This window comes from Gekko japonicus, unplaced genomic scaffold (genome assembly GCF_001447785.1).
Source record: "Gekko japonicus isolate JY-2015 unplaced genomic scaffold, Gekko_japonicus_V1.1 scaffold4585, whole genome shotgun sequence".
NCBI lineage: Eukaryota > Metazoa > Chordata > Lepidosauria > Squamata > Gekkonidae > Gekko > Gekko japonicus.
Genome location: NW_015172149.1, coordinates 38,828 through 58,980, shown reverse-complemented (window position 1 = coordinate 58,980; position 20,153 = coordinate 38,828). Strand labels below are relative to the sequence as shown.

The 20,153-nt window shown below is 38.1% G+C and overlaps 1 protein-coding gene across 1 annotated transcript in view; it reads right to left on the bottom strand.

Moving 5' to 3' along the window:
• Positions 1-20,153, bottom strand: part of NHSL1 (NHS like 1) — a gene marked incomplete at its 5' end in the record, with an annotated part of 75,160 nt that overhangs the window by 18,761 nt on the left and 36,246 nt on the right. Inside the window, 2 exons of the mRNA XM_015421029.1 lie at positions 3,903-4,095; positions 15,387-15,514. Of these exons, the coding sequence (XP_015276515.1) occupies positions 3,903-4,095; positions 15,387-15,514 (321 nt within the window). The remainder of the gene's footprint in view (positions 1-3,902; positions 4,096-15,386; positions 15,515-20,153) is intronic.

Here is a 20,153-nt window from a genome sequence, read left to right as displayed (position 1 = left end):
CGTTCCCAAATGAGCGTCTCTGTAGGACAGGGGTGGGGGGGGGGGGGAGGAGAAGGTGGACACAGCAATACTGTGCGCACAGAATTAGTTATAAGATTCATTATACTGCACCAAAATGTGTGTCTGTTAAGGAAATGATGACAACTTATGGCAAAAGATTTTGTAAGTCAGAAAGAGAATACAGATATTCATTTTTTTTTAACCAATCAGCGACTTGTCTGTAATAATTTACTATAGTGAATACTGTCCTATTCCTCTTTTTTACCAGATTTCTGACTCGGTTCATATGTGACAAAGGTTATCTTCTTCACGTAGAAAGATGTTATAAATGAGTGTTTATTGAGTAGTAATATGACACTTCAGTAAGTTAAAACTTTATAAACAATTGTTTCTAATAAAATGGTTGTCTGAAATCACATAAATTAAGGCTGTTAAGGACACATGATTTTGTACAATCAGCAAGTTTTAACTGTGTGTTAAAACATTTATAGTTTAAATTAAACCATTTAAACACACACACGTTTTCATCTACCTTCTTTCATCTCACTTTGGTTGACTGTTTATACACTTCCTTAAATTCATCTTGTTCGAGGAGTAGCCAAATGAAGTCAGCAGTGCTTATAAGCACATGCTTCAATAATATGCAAAGGAATTCCTTTATCTTTTGTGTTTCAGTTCAGCACAACTCTCACCACCTGCTGTTATTTTCCTTTGTATCTGGGTAAGACCCAAGGCTTCCACCTGTCTGGGAACTAACAAGGAGGTCATGGTATTTGAAAAGCATATGCTGTCAGTCTCCTGAACACTAACAGTTTCAAGCATCTCCTTTCCAGAGTAAACTGCTCTGCTTCGGTTGACCAAAGATTTATGTTAAAAAAGCCTTACCTCCCCCTAAAAATACTTCACATTTCTCAAATGCTCTAAGTCCACAGGGTTTGACCCTTCTGAGATCTGGATGGCCAGTCAGCAGCTGGTCAGCTTAATGCAGCACCCCATTGTTTTAAAGTTTCTTCTCCAAACAATATATCCTGAAGAGCACTTAAGATGAAACTGAAAGGCTCTTATCAAGTGAAAAGTCATGTACTATTTTCATAATTTTTTTTTCAAAAGACACCCGATTTCGTTAAAAAACATTTTAAATGTCAGAAATATTTTGTTTTGATGAACAACCCAGACCCACTATGATGGGGCTTATGATGGGGTAAAATGAGGCAAGGAAACAAATACATGCTTTCTGACATTTAAATCCACTCAAAAGTAACCTGGAAGTAAAATGAGGTAATCACCCGTCCACCACCACTCTTTACATCTCCTGTCTAACGTAATTAAATGTAAAAGGGGAGGTTTATTTAAAAATCAGATTCTGATTGACATGTTAGCAGAAATCTATATTTTTTAGCAGGACTTCATTAAAATAAGCAAGTACCTGCAACAAAATATTGTGATTTGCTCTGAAGTACAACAACTGTGGGAGAGACTCTTGCTATCTGTGCTTTATTGGAAAGTTATGGGCTACTGAAAATAGGGATGGGCACAAATTGGCTGACAAACTAAAGTTTGTCACAAGAACTACAAGAATCACCACAAACTTCCATTAATCTTAAAGCAGTTTGTGGTGGTTTGTGAAGAGCAGAAAGCAGAGGCTTATCCCTGTTTTCTGCTCTTCATAAAAAAACAGCTGAGCTCCCCACCACTCAGCTGTTTGGTTTAAGCCATTTAAACCTCTGCTTTCTGCTCCCTGCAAAAAGTCACAGGGAGCAGAAAGCAGGGGTTTAAACTTTAAAAGGCTCACAAACTACACACTGAACCAAACCGCAAACATGCAGTTTGCACCCATCCCTAGCTGAACGCTTCAGTACTGTTGTCTGGAGAAAGGTATGGGAAATAAAAATGGCAGCCACTTCCCATTGCCCCCATCCAAAAACTATCTGCTCAATAATTCAGTCTTGAACGAGATGCCACAAACCTTCTTTTAGTAGTGCAGATGGAGAGGAGAGACTAACTCCCTACTAACACATGATGTTATCAGTTATCATACAGCAAAGGAGGAAAAGAATGTCCACCACTCTATAGTGCTAAATCTAAACTGTAAAAACACAGAGAAGTGGGTATTTTTATCTAGTTCCTCTTTGCACTGTACTGAAAAGTTCTGAAAAAAAGAATCATATTCTAGGATATCATAACTTGTTAGGGGCTCTGGAGTCTGGACTCTTTGCTGTTTAAGGGGACAGGGGAATCACCTCTGACTCCAATCCCAAATGACCACTCCAAAAGATCCATGAAACTATGGATCATAGAATTAAACTGCAAACCTCTTTTCTAAACATATGGATCATGGAATTAAACTACTGACATTTCCTCTAAATCTTTACTTTCTTACTGCTAGCATAATATTGTTTCCGTAACACCATCTTCAATATCTATGCAACCTATTTTTCCAACAAGGTAGAAACTGGTAGAAAATAACTTGATGAGTTAGCTTGTATAACTTATTAGTGTATTTTATTTTTCCCATAAGTTGTGACATTTCAGTAGTTTTTTATTACACTGAAAGTATTATACTGAATTTTTTTGCTAATAAAAACAGGCCACCATTCGGGTTAAATAGTAATTAGTAATTACAGAGGAGAAATCAATGCCCAGGTTAATTATTCATGAAATAAAATGAACTGCCTTAAAATGTTTATGTATGGTACCTAATTGAAAAAAACTAGTGCACAATAAAAAGTCTGTGGCACTTAAATGGGAGTCAGCCACTTAAGCAAACTAATAATGGCAGAAAAGTTTAGGCTTCCTTTCTGAAGCTTCATTTCAGTGAAGAATAGCTGACAAGCTGTCTCAGTGTGAATTTTTTTTCTCACAGACTAAATGGTAACACAGTTCTGCAATCTACTTTCTTCTCCAGTGCACTGAGAATGAAGCAGATTCTATAGGGTTGCCAAGTCCTACCTGTTGCTGCAGCGGGGGACTCACGGCTTGCTCCTGGAGTGCACGCATGCGTGCGAAGTGCGCGCGCGCCGCAACAACATCACCTAGAAGTGACGCAACAACGCCGGGCACGCTGGGGGCGGGGCCACGACCATCCGAGGGAAAACATCGAGTTTTCCCTCGGATGACCGTGCCCCCGCCCCCAGTGGCCTCCCCCCGCATCTTGCCCAGCGTGGTCGTGTCACTTCTGGGTGACTTGGGGGTGGGGTTCCCCCCGGGGCCCAATCCACCGGCGGCAGGGAACGGGCCTCTGGGCCAGGGTCTCCCCGCCCCCCGGGGGGACTTTGCAAGCCTAAAATTCTACCTTTGCATGCTATCAGTGATCCTTACCCAGGATTTTGCAAGATCAAGCTGTTCTTAGCTGTGTAATTTTCTATTATTAAAATCTGATCTTAAAATAAGCATTTTGTAAACAGCCCAATCTCTAAATTTTTCCAACTGAGATCTACAGAATAGCAATATTAAGAGAGACAAAATATACCTCTACTACTTTACATCCCGAACACATTTCTGTTGTGATTGTATAGAATACAAAAGGGCTAGTTTGGTTGACTTTTTAAATATTCTTTGCATTTTCTCTCATATATATATAAAGTTTAAGAAGAAAAATTCTAGAAGCTATCCTACATTTCTTAGAATGAAAAACACTTCAGCATATAGTTGAGCATTCAACATGAATCCTTGTTTGATCACCCATTATTTTTTAGTTTCAAGGCCCTGACACTGAAAATGTTCCCTTGCCAATATTCATTTCCAGCCCTTTAAAAAAATTTAAACACTTTCTATGAAGCATCATTAATTATTTCATCCGTTCTTCCAACTGAGATTAGGTCTTAATTTTCTCACAAAATAAAAATATCAGTTTGAGAACCTTTGTTCTTCCTTATCACATGGCAGCAAAATTAAAAGCCTACCTGTAACATTAATAGGTATAACATCAGTTTGGACTGCTTGCGCCTGCTGTCGCATTTTCTCTTCTGGTGTTGGTAATGGGAGGGATTTGGTCCAATTTGTTTGAGTGTTGATATCAGATAACTCATTTGAAACTGGTGTTTTGGGTCTCTTGATGCTAATAAGTTTTTCCTCTTCAGGAGTAGGCGTTGAACACTAGAAAAAGAAATACATATGATAAATTCCTTGCAGAAAACACAAATGATAAAGCTGCTAATCTCGCTCTAAAAAGGAAGTACCTAATACCACAGATAGTCTTGATGCTTTTCATCTTGGCTACTACTAGCAAAAGAAAATAATCAGATCCTGTTCACATTTAAATATGAACTATTCAATGGAAAAGATTGCCAACTGGATAAATGCACATCACTTTAAAAAGTGGTCATTGAAACTTGAAAGAAGCTGCACTTTAACCAAAGCAAGCTATGCTTCAGTTCATTACTAGAAATAACTTGTTATATACACCAGCTACCTAACCAAACACCTCCACAGTTCACAATCTATGTTCTAAGTTTCCCATAGCATCACACAATTAGCGGAAGAGGACCATACTTCCACCTTTTCTATTAATGGGAAGGACATAATACAAATACACTTCCAAATGAGGGGCTGGCTGTTGATGTGGGGGGAAGGGTTCATGAAGGCAACTGTCCTGTGTTAGTCCAAACTGGATGCACAGTCAGCACAAAACTGAAGGAAGCAGCTGCTAGGACAGGTGGTGGAAGGAAAGTTTTCTTCCTGACACTGATGCTACCCCAATATGATCTTGGGCTGAATTCACACAGATATGTATCTAGGGTACACTGATAACACAGGATAATAATGGGTGTCTTAATAGATATTCTGTCCATATCCTTCCTAAGTGGAAGCACTTTCCAGAAAAATATCCAGAGCTTTGTTTTTCCACAGAAAAAAAATCCTTTTTAAAGGATAGCAACAGTGAATGGATGCCAGTACCAATGCTGTATCAGACAAACTTTGCAGTTTCATTTATAATTGTTTTTCAGGTGACTATTCCTAGAAAGTGTGTGGGATAATACATGTATATCCTACTAATCTGTAAATGCTGTGAGAGATAAAACCACAAATACCTGTAACAACCCAAATTAAAAATGAAGTTATCAATTCACTGACTGTGCCTGTCAACCCAAACTCAAAGCTAAAATACTACTCATGGCAAAGTGGGTTCATTCTCAGTCAGGTGTCAGAATCCACAGCTAACAACGAAGTACACGCATTCAGGAACGGTTATACTTTTATTGCAAAGCTATAGATGCAGTAACATAGGCACTGTTAGGAATGGCCGCAGCCACTAGAGCATAATAGGATATAGGGTATTCGTATGCACCCCCCCAAGGCATTGGCCAATTAGGGACCCTCCCGCACGCGGGATAAGTCAGGCAACCGTTAGGTGGCTAAAGCTGAGAATCTGGAGTCTCTCACGGTACATAGGAGCTCTCCAGACAACCCAACGTCCTCCTGCACATCTGTAGAGATCAGTGTTACAGCAAAGGCATAGCAGCAGGGATAAGAATGCAATAAGAATGAACAAGGCACAGAATGAACTCCCCAACCCCCATGGCAGCATAGCTGACATAAGGATATAGGACTGTCAAAGAAGAGAAGATGTGTGCATATATTTTCATCACAGTCAAAGCTCTGTAGTGTTTGAGGAAAAGTGTCTGCACTTCCTATTAAATGTTAATTTGAAATCATGAACCAACATCCACCAACTGTCAGAACAACATGTTATTAAAATCAAATCAAAACTAAGTACCTTTGGAGATTTGAATGGAACATTAAAAGATACTCACAAATCTCTTCCACTCATTGAAAACAATGGCTTTAAAGGGTTTAACCATAGCCCTGACCTGGATAACCCAGGCAAGCCCAATCTCGTCAGAGCTCAGAAGTAATGCTACTGAGTATACTACCTAAAGACTTTGAAAAAACCAACAGATATTTAATTATCTACTTTATTACAGCGGCAAGAATGCTATATGCCAAATACTGGAAGGCACAAGATGTACCAAAAAACTGACTTTGTTGATAAGAGGATCCACAAACTATACATTCCAGAACACATGGAGGTGCTTCTATAATTGGTATAATAGTGCAAATGATTGTAACCTAAAAATGTAATCCCTAGAGCAAAGTATAGGTTAGAACATTGAGATAGCAGGTACAGATGTTGGTTTTAAGATACAAAAATGCGAGCTCATAGAAAATAATGATACGTGATATTGTATTAGATAGAGAATATCTAAGAGGCAATTATTGGAAACTTAAGCATTTGATACCCCCTTTTGTGTTATGTGTGTATGTTTGGTTTGTCTGCTATGAAAAAGCAAATAACATTCTACCCTTTGAGGGCAGATTTTTATTAAAAAAAAGAAGAAGCCAAGCAAGGTTGACTGTGGTTAGTACTACGATGGGAGAGTTCCTTGGAATACCAAGTCAGGAGGACAGAGGCAGGCTTTATTCAGCGACCTCTCTGAATATTCTCCAGGCCCCCAGTAGGGGTCAGTCACCAGCGGTCAATGTGATTTCCAGGTGCAGACAGACAGGAATTAAAAAATACCAAAAAAAGGGTTTAACCATGGATGCTTTTCATTTTGTGAAACACAGGAATTAATTGTCGTTCCCAAACCCTATTTATAACACATGAAGATCTCCCATATTTTAAGTAGTGATCTTAATATGGAGCCATTAAAAATCAGTAGTTCTAGTTATACAAGCTTGAAGAATCCTATTAAGATCCTGAAACTTAAGGCACTGAAACACTTATAGCAGAAATACCAGGAAAGCTAAGATAATAGGACAACCAAATAATGAAACATTTGGGGGAGATGGTGTTTTAGAACCCATGATTTTGATAGTGATGTTAAGAAAATTCTGTTCGTATGCATGTGTGCTTTCAAGTGTATATAGTCCTAAAGTACAGTAACATCAAGGAAAATGTGTATACTATGCTTCTACCAAATCAGCTTTAAAAAAAAAAGCTGAACCATTTACAGTGCAATCCTAAGGAGAGTTACTCCAGTCTAAGCACATTCATTTCAATTGGTTTAGGCTAGAGTAACTCTGCATAGGATTGCACTTTTAAAAGCAGAAATGTGCAATAAAACATGTCATTATAAATTGTTTATCTTACACTATCCCCAAAGAGGCTTCTTTTTCTCCTGGACTCATGTGTGAAGGATGAGGCTCTGCAATAAGCCCCAGTAACCTACTTTTCATCTGGTTGGTTGACACTGTCAAAATGAATAACTGTCATGTTATGTTGACCCCGTATTGTATTCAAGAACCCAGCTGCCATAAGGCAGTCACCAGGGGCTGCTTGAACATGACAAGAGACAAAGATGTTAATGTGTACTATGGAACCACCCCCATAAAATCATATAGCTGTAAAAAAGAATACTGTAAATACAATTTTTGAGCCCCCCATAGGGGATTTTTTAATTTGCATTTCTAAAAACTACATACTAATAATCTAAAACGAAAATAGGGGAAGGGTAACTACTTACTAAGGGATAAAGTAAAGAAAACCCACTAAAAACCCAAGAGATGGTGGTCATACATACAACTTATCAAAAATAACTTTAAGCTCCTTGTTTTATAACAATACATTGACTGTGGTCATCTATCAATTATTTTTAGCTTATATAATTACTTAAATCACCTCTAGTTTTGACCTATTTTAAAAAGCATTGTAAGAATTAATTACTAAAATATATAGAGTTTTCAAAGTGTAATAACATCTCATTTTTTCTTATCCTTATGTTTTCTCAAATGATAGCTTGTCTTCGGGGCAACTGCCCTTAATTTGGAGTCCGGATCCTCGTCTGATTCTGTCGCTGCTCCTTTTTCTTCACTTTCATTGGTGCTGTCTTCTTTCTTGGGTTCTTTCTCCCCTGGTGGATGACTGTGTAGATGCAAAAATTCTTGTGCTTTTTCAACAGAGTCAATTTTTCCCCCTTATCCATAAATTTGAAGATTGTGCCTTCAGGTGTCATCCATCTGTAGGGTATGCTTTTCTTTTGTAGGAATAGTACTAGATCTCTATATTTCGTCTTCCTCCTCCTTATTTCAAATGGTATGTCCTTTAACACTTTTATTTCTTTGTCTTTGATTTTCAAGGTAGATCTACTTGTCGCTTTGAGAATTTGGTCTCTCACTTGTCTTCTTGAGAATCTCACAATCACTTCCCCCTGCAGATTATTTTTTCTTATAAATTCTGGATAAGATCTATAGATCATATCTATTTCACTTTGTAATGTGTCCACTTTTATATCTGCCAAAGGGCCTAATACATCACACATGGTCTGTTTCAGATTGTCAGTCTTATCTTCAGGAATACCTTGAAACCTTAAGACATAGCTTGCTCTCTCCGTTTGTAGCTGTAACAATTGAGACTCTTCCATCAAACTATTTTTTTTCGATCACATGCAGTTTCCCCCCCAGTGTTTTGGTGTTGGCATCTACTTCTTTTACTTCTTTTTCAGTTTTGTATGGTTTTTTGGCTATCTCAGCCAGTTGCCGTTGCTGTGCATCGAATCTGCCGTGCAATGCTGTTATTTGCTCCAGCAGGGGTCGCAATGCTTCCGTTAGCATCTTTGTAGCTCTGCAGTTGTGTCCTGTCTAGAGGCAAGACTCGCTGGTCCAGCAGGTCCGACAAGAAGTTTTGGTTTAACTTGTTTTTCCTTCTCATCCTTCCTCGTGGGCGCCATTTTTAGAGATTGTTTACTTTTTGTAAAAGTTATCACAGTCTCTGATACTCCTTAATACTCTTGGTAAGTTCTTAAATGCTTATTAATTCAGTCTATCTTGCTTCAATCGTTCGCTCCCCTTTTTGTAAATACAATTCTGAAGTGTAATACTTCAGAGGAATCTGATAAAATGAACAGCAAATTAATACACAGCCAGCAAAAGAAACCTACAAAAGAACCCCATTTAGTAAAAATACCTTGCATAATTTCTACGTAATGGAGGAAATTAATTGACCATTCAAGTAGGAACATTCTATCTAAAAGGTGCCAAAACATTTAAAATTAGGTATTGTGTTTAAATGGTATGACTCAACCCAGTTGCCACTGTTCCCTTTACCAACAGTGCATTAGATAGCCCAAAATTATCCAAGGTTATAGGTTTCTTTGGAAAGATAAATACTCTACTTGACTCTCACATTTCCATTCCCTGCAGATAGAAGAAACAAAATTCCAGTGCTATCTCATCTGTGTACATAACAAGAATGTTTGTGGGTAGCATAGCTGATTTTCAATCAGTGTGTCAACTCTGAGTTGGATGTAACCAGCTTTTTTGTTCAATTTCATCCAATTTCCCTCCTTATAGCAGTCTCCATGTCCTACAGCTTTAGTTCACAAGAATACCAATTTTATCCAACACAATCATTTCACTCATCAAAGGGAGTCTTCCTATTTTTACCAAAGGAACAGCTGGCAGCATCCAGCACTGAAACTCCAGAGCATAACACTGGTGGGGTCCATTTCTCTCAGTCTGACAACATTGGTGCTAAATGGCTTTAAGAGTCAGTCACTCCTACAACCCTTTGTAAAGTTAACTCCCTCTTAGGCCATTTTTTCCCCTCCCCTGTAACTAGGGACTAAAGTAAATTTTCTGTCTCTTAACAACCATTAGAACATAATAGTCAAGTCAAGAGATTAAATAGGAAGATTTCTTATCACTGGCCAGCAATCAGGGAAACCAATATTGTAGACAATGAGTGCTAAAGTCATGTTCCTCATTTCATCAGGGGAAATCTCATAACTTAAAGAGAATAAAACAAGACTGCTAGTGGAGCTCTGCATAATTTTTTTCTCCTCAATTAGTTACCAAAGCAGAATTAAGAAACTGAAGAAAGACATAATTTATTTTGTTTCGATGAAGTATACAACTTGCAGAACATGTTTCTTAGCACTAGCCTTGCTTTGCCTTGATGCTAAATTGCAAAGTTCTGAAATCAGCCTGATTACTTTGCTTGCTTTAGTAAATGAAATAGTAATAATCTCTTTTCTTAATTTTATTTTCTAAGTATGGCCCTTCCTATATACTTCTCTCTAACACAAAAAGCTTCAGTATGTTCTAGAGAGAGGTCTCCTAGAAATCAAGACATCTCATATGACAAACTCATTCTCTAAATATCTCCCCTTACAGCAAAGAAATATCTATTACACCATGCAACAATCTTAATGAATATAACCTCCTGGGAAATCATCATTACTGCAAGTATAAGCATGGAAACTAAGCTTTAAATAGAACTTTGTAACATGTAAGAATAAAATTAATTAAATGTTCTATTTATCATTATCTTTTAACACTACCTCTTCAGATTTAGCACCAATTTACATTAAGAAAAAACTGTATCCTGATCAGTCAAAATATTACATGGTTTTTGTGTTAATGTCAACATTTGGTTACTCTAATTAGATTTGGGGTCAGTGTAGAACCATCTTTGATATGGCTTTTAAAAGACTGTCCAAATAGTATTCCATCAAAATTTACCGCATTTCCACCAAAAAAGTTCAGTTTTCTTGCCTTCCCCCCTCCTGATGTAACTCCAAATGTCCCCAGAAATACTGTTCCTGGACTATGGTGGACCCCCAAGAACAGCACGAGAGGAAAGGCTGCTGTAAAAGGGGGAAGATTTCCCTTACCTGTACACATGGATCTGACAGGATCCAACCTTGGGGCTCCTCCACTCTCATTTACATGGTGGAGAATGCACGATAGGTCCTAGGGAAAAGCAGACTTCTTTCCCATAGGAGAGATCCATACTTACTACAGAAGGCTGACCATGTGTACTTACCTTTGAGACATATGAAACTAGAAGACCCTAATGGTTTATTTCACCCACTCTAAGGAATTTCAAAGCAACACATACTCAAAGAAGTGCAGTAGCATTACAAGACTTAGCCCTTTCTTAACCATGTAGTGGGATCAATATCTATTCACAAATTTAACATTTAAAATAGGATTTTCAAATTCTAGTAGTTTTGGTATCCAATTACTTTGGGCCTATTTGAAGACAAGACTCAAATTCCAATGACAATAATTAAAATTATTTTAAATAAACTAAAGCTGGAAATAGATCTTAATTGCACTGAATTATTGTGTTAAATACAATTATCCAAAGTTTATAATAAATTTAGTAATTATTCCTAAAGTCAGTTTGGGAAACAGCTAACATCAACAAATATGGAGGGTTACAAAAACAAGTTAGTCCATCATGTATACAAACTGAGGTGTCGGGGTTGCTGAAAACAAGGTTAAAATGAAAAGAATAGGAAAAGGAAATATTATTGCAAGACTTTTTTTAATAAAAGGAAGATGACAAATTACGAGTAAGAGCACAAGACTTGAGGATATTCTAATAGGACAAGAACATCAAGCTGCAGGCATTACAGCTGGATGCTCCTACTTTTTGGCTAGGTACCTTGATCTTCCATGGAATCAAACAACAGCAGATGCTAAGGCAAGACTGAGGTAGGCAGTCTAACAGACTAGACTGTTGAATGAGAGAGAAAAGAAAGAGAATGAGTGACAAAGAAAAGAGAATGAAAAACACCCATATACAATAACACAACAGCCACATCAAACATTTACATGATACAAAAAGTTGGGGAAAGCTGGGAAGCATTTCTATGTAGAGAATGAAGTATTATATGAGAGAGGGGAGTACATCTGGAATGTCATATTTCAGTTAAAAGGATATACTTTGGGGTTTGAGTGGGTTGTTTTGGAAGAATGCCAGTTAAAAACTAAACAGGCAATGCGGAGACATACTTACAGAAGTGAGTAAATGCAGTAACACTATTTAAAAAGTATTATCTTGTGTTAAGAGTAATTTCACACACTGCAAAAGGGTTACACATGATGTACCTTCTCCTGTTTCCAAGGTTTTGATTCCCTTTGAGTTTGTGGGGGAAACAATGGGTGAACTACAGTCCTTGACAAACACAGTGATTGCTTATTTATTTATTTAAATTATACCCCAACCTCCCTGCCAAAGCAGGCTCAGGGTGGCTGAAGTACTTTTTATACAATATAGATCTATTCATTAGTTATTTCATTGCTAGAAACAAGTGACAATGGGAATCTCACAGCTGAAGACCTAGACATCAGAAGAAGAATCTTGGGACATCAAGGATGCTTGCTAATACCATCTCAAGAATCTCTTGTACCATCTCAAGAAGCAGTCATCAAGGTATTCTTGAATGAACAGAAAGAATCCCAAGGGAAGACTGCTCTCTCTTATGTGCTGTACATGAAAGTTTTCCTGTTGCCACCACACACAAATTTCTCCCTGGAAACTCCTTCAGCTATAGGAATCACACACGCCTCTACTTGTTGCCATATGGACATCACAGAAGCTACAGGAGAAATTACCTTGGCTGGAGGGCACAATTCATAAACTAAGATCTGGTCCTTTAACAGAGGTTGATTTATTCCAGGGAAAGGGGCTTAGAATACACACCTTCCTGCTTAAGAATTTCAGCCCTGAGTCGACATCTGGCAAGCCCTAGCCAAGCATATAAGTTGTCCTGCTCACTAACCTAGGTCCCACTAGCTAGCCTTAGTTTTGCCTACAGCATCCACAGTGCACTGTCCCAGGTCCTGATGTAGAGTGCTATTGGTGACCACAACTGCCTGCCAGCCAAAATCTGCAATCCATCTATGGCTGGAATTATAGTTACTCCATACCTTTATATCTGACCCCTGGGTAGTGACTTTCTCTAATGGCGTCAGACATAAAGATTATTAACTCAATTGTCCCAGCCAAAATCTGCAATCCATCTATGGCTAGAATTATAGTTACTCCATACATTTATATCTGACCCCTGGGTAATGACTTCCTCTAATGGCTTCAGCCATAAAGATTATTAACTTAATTGTTTTACTAATATTGGTCACTGTCATGGTACGTCTTACTCGCCTTTGAAGAACTATGACTTTTTGAGGTTTAGTTTGTTCTTTGGGCTGGATCTTTTAAGGACGATGATTTGCAGTTGATTTTTGGATACAGTATTTTTTATATTTATAATTTTGATTTGTGTAATCTAATCTGAACATGGGAAAATGCAGCAAGTGATTTTAAATAAATAATTAAAAAGTGAGAGCATAAAAATGTCTGAAAGGGGAGGGCGTTGGCTGGTTAGAGCTACCATACCCTGCATATTGTCTCATTGCTGTTTTTTATTTTTTCACTTATTTCAACATTATATATTTTTATAACATGAAATATGCCCATGACATTTCTCCCTGTTGGATGTTTAACTGCTATTAAATGAGTAATAAAGCAAAGCTTCAAGCAGTGTCTGGCCTTTGAGATGCTTTATCTTCTCTGAAATACTGCAGCATACAGAGAAAAATTGGTTGTGGCTAGATCACTGAGTGCCAAATTCAGTGATTAATGTGCCACAAGAGGAGCTGAGGTATACCTTGAAACTGTAAGCCATTGCTTTATGTTCCCTAGAAATAGCTAGAATGTACAACATTTATTTTCCCTCCCTCTGCCAATATACAGGCAGTAACATCATCCCAAGGAGACAACAGGATTCCCTGATACATGCTTTAGCTTGCACAGTAGGCTAGAGGGAATCCCAAAAGAATCTCCACTGTCCAGTTAACAGTCTCATCCTTGAGCCTACTGAACAAAGAGTAGGTGGGATGCCAGGATGTGATATTAATAACCTGTCCTGCAGTTGCAAAGAGAATCCCTCTCATTTGAGCCAAATGAGAAAACAGAGATGAATGTAATAGTACAAAATGCCAATAATTTTTACCTACCCCCAACCTCCTTATGCCCTAAGGTATTGAAAATATGAAAATACTAGGGCTGGAAAAATAACCAAATAAGGTATTTTATATTTAATGGACAGAAATGACAATTAAGAATAATATCATTTTGCAAGTAAATGGAAAAAGGACTACTCTACTTTGTGATTACGTACTTTGGACTTTAACCAAAACTATAATTAAAGATCGCTCATTTGGGCAGAAAGAATAATTACAGCCATACATTTACAAGATCACTAAAACCCTTCAGTTGGAATCCTAAAAGCACAGGGTTTTAAGTTTGCAGTACATTTAAATGATGAATGGCTCTACGGTATTTTTTAAAAGTTTGCGAGCTACACATACCACATACCAATTCATCTTTTTCAGTAAACTATTTTTAGAGCAATGATGATTATATCATATTACAGGATACATTTCACAGAAAGCTAATAACCAAGACAGTGATTATTGTGCTTAGTTATTAAACTATATTAGACTTGAGATTGCCCTTAGTCTGTAATCTCCCCCAAGATGCCATTTATCATGTCATAAATTGCTCTTGTCATTGTGGTAAGCAACCCAATCCATAAACCAGCTAAGGCAAAAACGTTTGGATTTCAAACTCACTCAATTCTAAATATGTTTTCTTGAAAGTAAATTATACCATGCGTGCACACAGACGCTTGAGGAAGAATGGACCTGGAAGTGTGTTGCAATATGTGTCTGACTGTGGCTGAGGACAAGCTGGCTTCATTGAACCCTCTGTGTTGTTTTCCATGTACTGCTACTCAGCCTTAAACCTATGATAAAATGAGCTAGAAGGTAAGAAATAATAGCCTTTAATATAGTGCTTTTCTCAAGTACTCAAAGTCCTCCACATATATGAGTCTGATCATCTTTACAATACTCAACACCACCTGGGGGGGAGTATAAGTCTTATTAGTGGCTTGTATAGAACAGTAACCAGTTCACAGCTGAGGTGAAATCTGTACCATGGGCTCTTCCAAGCCCATGATGTGACAAGTTGTAAAAAATGTTACATTCTAAGAATACAATACAGAATATAATAGTTCCATAAGGGGCCAGTGTTACCAACAGCAGGCTTCATTTACAAGAGATCACAACAATATGAAACAAACCAACTAACAATAAGCGACAGTCAACATAATTACACTCATACTGAAATTCTAAACAATGGACTTAAGAAGGGTATAAAACTAAACAGAATTTTGTTGTAATCCTGTCTTGTATGTATGGGAACAGACTGTGAAAGACTAAGTTTGCATTTATCTATGACATCATCTTGAAATAAATGCATACCTGAAATACAATACAAGGTGAATTCTGAACACTCATTGTATTACAGAACTATAGTATTTACAAAGAGATAATGGCAGTGTTTTCTACTTGTTCATAAAAGCAAAAACTAACCTAACCTGTTTCAAAATCAGAGCTTTCATTTATCATACAGCCAAGATATTTGCACTCTAATTTGCCTGTGTAAACTGAACCACGATAGAAGAAACAACTTAAACTGCCATTTTTAAAACAGAACAGCTCTAAGAGTAAGGGCATAATCTCTAAACCCTGGTAAGGCGATTTGATTTTGGACTATCTATCTAATATATAACACTGTTTCTCTACCTTACCTTTCGTTCAACTTCTTCATAGTCATCTTGGTAATTTCCACAGATTGCACTGGAAGAGGAGGAAAAGGTTGGACCCTGAGAATAGTACTGAGAACTTCGGTAGCCATCTCTCCGGAGCTTGTCACATTCTGTGGGTGGTGGAAGAAAGAGGTCAAAAAGTTATCACCCACTCTCATTACTATACCTGCAGCAGCAATCCCCATAGTGGCACACAGTTCCTGATGCCCTCTTGCTTCTTAAGGATAAAATCTAAAACATTTTGAATGAACCAAAAAAAGGCAAAATGCTGAGATTATCTCAGGCAGGCACATTGTAACCATTCACCCTTGGCCTAGCCATAGACACCGATTTTCTAATGTGTCTGGGCTTGACAGTCTCTCCCTGTTGCCATACAGGAAGCAGATTTCCCCCCTTTTTTTGGAAATTGAAACCAGTGTCTCAACCTCAAAGCAAATAGCTAGTCCTGTCTTTTTTCTACCTCCTCAGTGAAGAAACTATTTCAGAAGACATTTGAGTCTGCAGAGAAAAAAACTATACTGGATTTGCCAGTCATTAGGAGGGCAAAGAGAAACCCAATAACACCCCCATCTTAGTATATCTTCACTGGCTCCCAGGTTGTTTCCAGGTGCAATCCAAGACAGGCATCAACCTTTATATGGTCTGTGGCCAACATACTTCAAGGACCGCCTACCAAACTGCTACAGTCCTCTTCTGAGGCCTTGCCCCTGCGTTCTGAGGTTGAATGGGTTGCAATGTGAGAGACAGCCTATGCTTTAAATTGATATTTCTTTGTTTTACACACACACTGTTTTAACTTGTTAAATTATGTCTTTTAATTCTGCTCTGTTTTCAGTGGTTAGCCACCTACGTGGCCCCTACTGGGCTGAAAGACATGATATAACTGAGCTAGGGTGACTCCCTCCAAAGGAAACAGGAAGAAGTTTCAACTTAGTCCTGCCTCCCTAGAGAAGGATGGGAATCACCCACAAGATGTCCTCCGCCTCAGGGGAGAACTTTTGTAACTAAAACAAACAAATATGCTCAGCCCTACTTGTGGCTTTTGAAATTCCACCGAATACACTTAAAACCCATACCGGCAAACATAAGCACTAGAAACTTGCTTTTAAAAAATGAATGCTAGCATTCTCAAAATACTGAATTGTGCTTTCAATATCAAGTTCTAAGACAGATGTTCCTTTGAATTCCATAACATGTGCCCTTCCAGTTAAAGATAATTCTAGACTCCTACAACTTAAAGCAATATATGATACATACTATAGTATAGTATAACCTAGGTTTGTTTTATTCTCGCATTCTATACTTGTTAGGACTGGTGGCTTCCATCAAAGGAGCATGGAAGCATCACTTTAAGGTGATGAGCCATAAAAAATGAACTGAGCAGTGCTGTTGCCACTTCCTGCCTTCACTCTACTTTTACTGAGTTTTGCATACTTCAGTTATTTGTAACAGCTTCTCATACAACAAAACATAATACATCCAGGGATGGTTCAGATATAATGTCAAACCATGGTTTGGAGCTACACAAATGATTCCAATGTTCATGCCTATCCTCTCCAAACCAGGATCACAAACCAGTTTCAAATCATCATTTCTAACTATGGCTTGGAGGTGAAGCAAACTTGGTTTCTGGTTGAATGTTATATCTGACCCACTCCAGTCTTGCCCATAGATTTTAACCCTTGCCCTTAGATTTTAACCTATCTGAAGCTATTAAAAATTCACATGCTTTGATGAAAAAACAGGCTTGGAAACCATTATACTAACACAAACTATGTTTTTATATTACACAACATAAAAGGTAAAAGCATTTACTATATATATGCCAACAGAAAATATAGATAATATAATTATACAAACACACTAAATTTTTGCTTTCAAGAGACAAAACTGTCAAAATAAATGGACAAAGACCTTCTTGAAAAGGGTAGACTGGATTGACAGATGGCTGTGTGCTGTACCCTTTAGATGGGAGGATTGATGACGGAGGGCTGCAGTTTTATTCTTTATTCTGGTAGACCTCCATATTATGCTTTAAGCCAGAGTATGGATGTTGCTTACTGCTCAAGCACCATCTGCTAAGAAGCTTTGGCACAGACTACCCAACTAACCTCTTTGCATAGAGGGGACAAAAGTCATTATAACATTTTCCTAATAATACTTAAAGATATCAAAAAAAATTAAATCTTCAAACAAAAATGTGAAGTCTGATGATGAAGAAACTGAGTAAAGCTGAAATGATCTTTCTGTGTGCCTTCCAACCAACTCTCCCTGCATTAACGCGGAGTGTGGGGGGGGGGGGGGATTATATTTCCAATAAATTTAATTTTGTTGTTATACTACAGATTACTATGATGCTAACAGGTTTCACAAAGAGCCAGTGTACCAATCCAGACCACTTTAGGTAGCCTTTCTTTGTGCTTCTACAAGTGTTGATTTTTCTCCCCATGACACAGTATCCCGGAAACCAGTAATTAAAACAAAAAACAACCCAATGAAGAATAGTTGCAAGAACCATGGCTAAATTAAAGCAACTGCTTCAACAATATCTTAAGTATGCTCACTACCACTTGCAGGAAACCGCTTTGCAGGAAAGAAAACACAGTAGTATCCCATCTATCTTTCTGAGGCTTATTTCTCCAGCACAAGAAAATGGTGCATATGATTATTTCTAAACTGTGTAAAAAAACTGAGAATTTGAGTAGAGAAGAAACCATTCCAGAGGCACAGGAAAGCAAATGTAGCATCTCTTATGAAAATATAGTACTTCCTGCATTATGTTTTTAGGTGGGCTATTATAAATGAGATAACACGTTTGGAAATAAAACAAAACAGGAGTCCAGTGGGACCTTAGAGACTAACATCTCACTCTCTCATGAAAGCTATACTGCAATAAATTCTCTAAGGTGCCACTGGACTCCTGTCATGTTTCTGCTATGAACTAACACGGCTATCCATTTGGAAGGAAAAGGAGGAGAAGACTGGATTTATACCCCATCCTTCACTACCCAAAAGAGTCTCAGAGAGGCTCACCATCTCCTTCCCTTCCCCACAACAGACACCCTGTGAGGTAGGTGGGGCTCAGAGAGCTCTTTTGAGAACTGAGGCGGAGGACATCTTGTGGGTACTCCCTGTCACGGCAGGGCCAGGGGCCAAAGTCACATCAGCAGCTGCATGTGGAGGAGTGGGGAATCAAATCCGGTCCTCCCAGATGAGTCTGCACTCCTAACCACTACACCAAACTGGCTCCAAAATGCATCATGAAGACAGATACAAAGAAAGCTTGGATTTGCTACATGCCTGTCAATGTAGAAACACGTATTTGCTCCCATGTTATGTGTGAAATTTGTTTAGAAGAAGAAAAATGGAATAAGGTTCACAATACCATCTATAGAATTGCCCCTTCCTTACACATATACACACACTACAGACTTCATTTCCTCTTTGCAGATTTGATCAAATCCTTTAACAAACAGGAAATAAATTCGTATTTCTGTACAAGAAGGATGTGCCCATTAAAGATACACAGCCTAATTCAAACACGATAGACACCATTCCCTGCTTTGTCAAAGAGAAGCATCTACCTGGTTTATACTGTGATGCAATAGTGTAACATACAAATCCAAATTTTTCTTCTGTAGAAAAAAAGCTTCCAGCTTCAATATTTTCAGGAATCTTCTGTACAGAATGACTGACTAAAGGTACAACCTGGAAACGTTTCCTTTTGCTTTCCAAAGGCGTCAAATCTATGCAAAGTCAGAACCAAGCTTTCTGTAACCTGCATTTATTCATCAACTAGTTTTAAGACTTCTACAAAGCAGGCAAATAGTAGCAAGGGAAAACAAACTGAAATGTGCTCTCTGGCTACTAAAACAGAAAGTCCTTTTTGCTGAGATGGGGAATTGAATTCCCTAGACAATAGCAGATTTTAATTGCAGCATTCTGAATAGAGTACAATGACAAACTTAATCACTTAATCATTAAATTCAGAGGTGCAGGATTATGGCAGATAACAATTTTCATTGTTTTCTCATCAGTTTCTCTCATCTCCTGAGCTCATCATGTTACACGGTTACTTATCTTTTTAAAAACATTATACGAAACTGAGAAGTTCTTGCAAAGCCTCTGCAGACTTCTATGCTTCAAAGCCATTCTTTGTTAAATTAAGATAGTACAGTGTATGCTGTATACTAGAATATGTTGGCAGAAATAATCTTTCAGAAGATTACAGTGTTTATACAGAAGGCTAAGGATACAAAAGGCTGAAATGTATGGCTACTTCAAAAGCTTTAAAAGTTAGCTTTAGAAGTCACTGTGACATTTTTGTTTAACTTATATCATTTCTGGTTAAGAACATAAGAGAAGCCATGTTGGATCAGGCCAATGGCCCATTCAGTCCAGCAATCTGTGTCACACAGTGAACAAAAACCAGGTGCCATCAGGAGGCCGAACTCCAGCGGGGGCCAGAACTCCAGAGCCCTCCCACTGTTGCCCTCCAAGCACAAAGAATACACAGCATCACTGCCCCAGACTGAGAGTTCCTATCTATAGCTTGTGGCTAATAGCCACTAATGGATCTCTGCTCCATATGTTTATCCAATCCCCTCTTGAAGCTGTCTGTGCTTGTAGCCGCAACCACTTCCTGTGCCAGTGAATTCCACGTGTTAATTACTCTTTGGGTGAAGAAGTACTTCATAAGAACATAAGAGACGCCAATGTTGGATCAGGCCAAAGGCCCATCCAGTCCAA